This window comes from Opisthorchis viverrini (assembly GCF_000715545.1).
Source record: "Opisthorchis viverrini unplaced genomic scaffold opera_v5_234, whole genome shotgun sequence".
Taxonomy (NCBI): Eukaryota; Metazoa; Platyhelminthes; class Trematoda; order Opisthorchiida; family Opisthorchiidae; genus Opisthorchis; species Opisthorchis viverrini.
In genome coordinates, this window is record NW_008751892.1 from 58,908 (window position 1) to 60,274 (window position 1,367).

The 1,367-nt window shown below is 42.8% G+C and overlaps 1 protein-coding gene across 1 annotated transcript in view; it reads left to right on the forward strand.

Annotated features, from left to right (window-relative positions):
* Positions 1-1,367, forward strand: part of T265_14661 (hypothetical protein) — a gene marked incomplete at both ends in the record, with an annotated part of 56,865 nt that overhangs the window by 38,323 nt on the left and 17,175 nt on the right. The window contains one exon of the mRNA XM_009174670.1: positions 167-348. Within this exon, the coding sequence (XP_009172934.1) occupies positions 167-348 (182 nt within the window). The remainder of the gene's footprint in view (positions 1-166; positions 349-1,367) is intronic.

Here is a 1,367-nt window from a genome sequence, read left to right on the forward strand (position 1 = left end):
CGGACTTCAAACAACTTCAGCTCGAATTGGTACTGCTTTCAGGATCTATGCTATAGGAGGCTTGGAGGATTTAGGTGTACAGGTACGTTTTGTCATTTCACGTACTTTTCAGTCGCACGCACAAGTTGTCTTGGACTGGTTTTTATTAATTTTCGTTATTTTGCAGGTTGCTCTTTCTGTTGATGAATACCGGACGCCACCGTTCTACAGCTTCGACACCGCTTTGCTGCAGTCCAAACCTCACGTTAACCCGGGAGAACCCTGTCGTGTTTACCATGCACTGGCGTCATCACTGAGTTGGATTTATATTACGGGTGGGGAGTCGGAGGATGGGGAAATTATAGATCAGTAAGTCTGGATCACAAAACTTTACCAGTCCCAAAATCCTTACTTTTTTCTACCGTCGCTTGAGGCCAGTGAGGGTAAGATGCGATCCTCGGTTTCCGTACACTTCCGTGTCATATTGTTGCTCCGGTTTTGGCTTCCATGTGATGCTTCCCAGGTGTTGCATGGTTAGTGAGTATTCGAAATCTGTCTTCCTATTGGACTACGAATGGTCCTGTTTCAGTCGTTTTCGAACTACATGTCACCAAACTTTTTCGAAAACGATGACTACTCAATCGCTTCCAAGTATTTTTCACGTGTATGGCTAGTAGTTTTGTAAGTAGTATAATTTTCGACAAAGTTTCGCCAAGATCGTCGTTGAGTCATACCCTTTTGGTATTTTTGGAATGATTTTTAACTAAGTTTTCGACTTATATATATATATATATATATATTCCACTACGTAATAGTCCTTGCTTGCTTGCTTCATCAGAACAATCTATTTGCATTCAGCTTGGAGTACCCACCTGAAAACCGCTTTTGAATTGGTGTTGCTGTCTTCTGTGGAATGTGCTGTAATCTCTTCACTAACCGGACCAAGTGGCACAATTAACTTATTTGTCATTAAGCAGTCGTTTGAGGACCTGGAATGTTCAGCTTGATTATTAGCCACGCCCCAATGCTTTCCTGAGTGGTTGGACTCATAACACATATGGGCTTTCGTAGCACTGACTAGGAAGGTCAGGCTTTGTACCAGTGAAAGGAAGAAGGCCTTCGCTACGGATTTATTTGTTGAAAAAACCAACTGAACATCTGCAAATCAATTTAGTTTTCACGGGAGACTCAATTGAATCTCTCGTTTATGATGTTCTCCAGCTGAAAACCAAATTGATTTGCAGGTGAGTGTATTTCTCGAAAACAGTGCAATTTTGGTTCAAGTAGATCATAAGGTTGACGGAAACTCGGGGACTGCGCCTACCTGATGAGCCCCAAGAAGGGCGAAACCGGTCGTGGGCTGTCAAACAGTTTTCAGCAACCTTGTG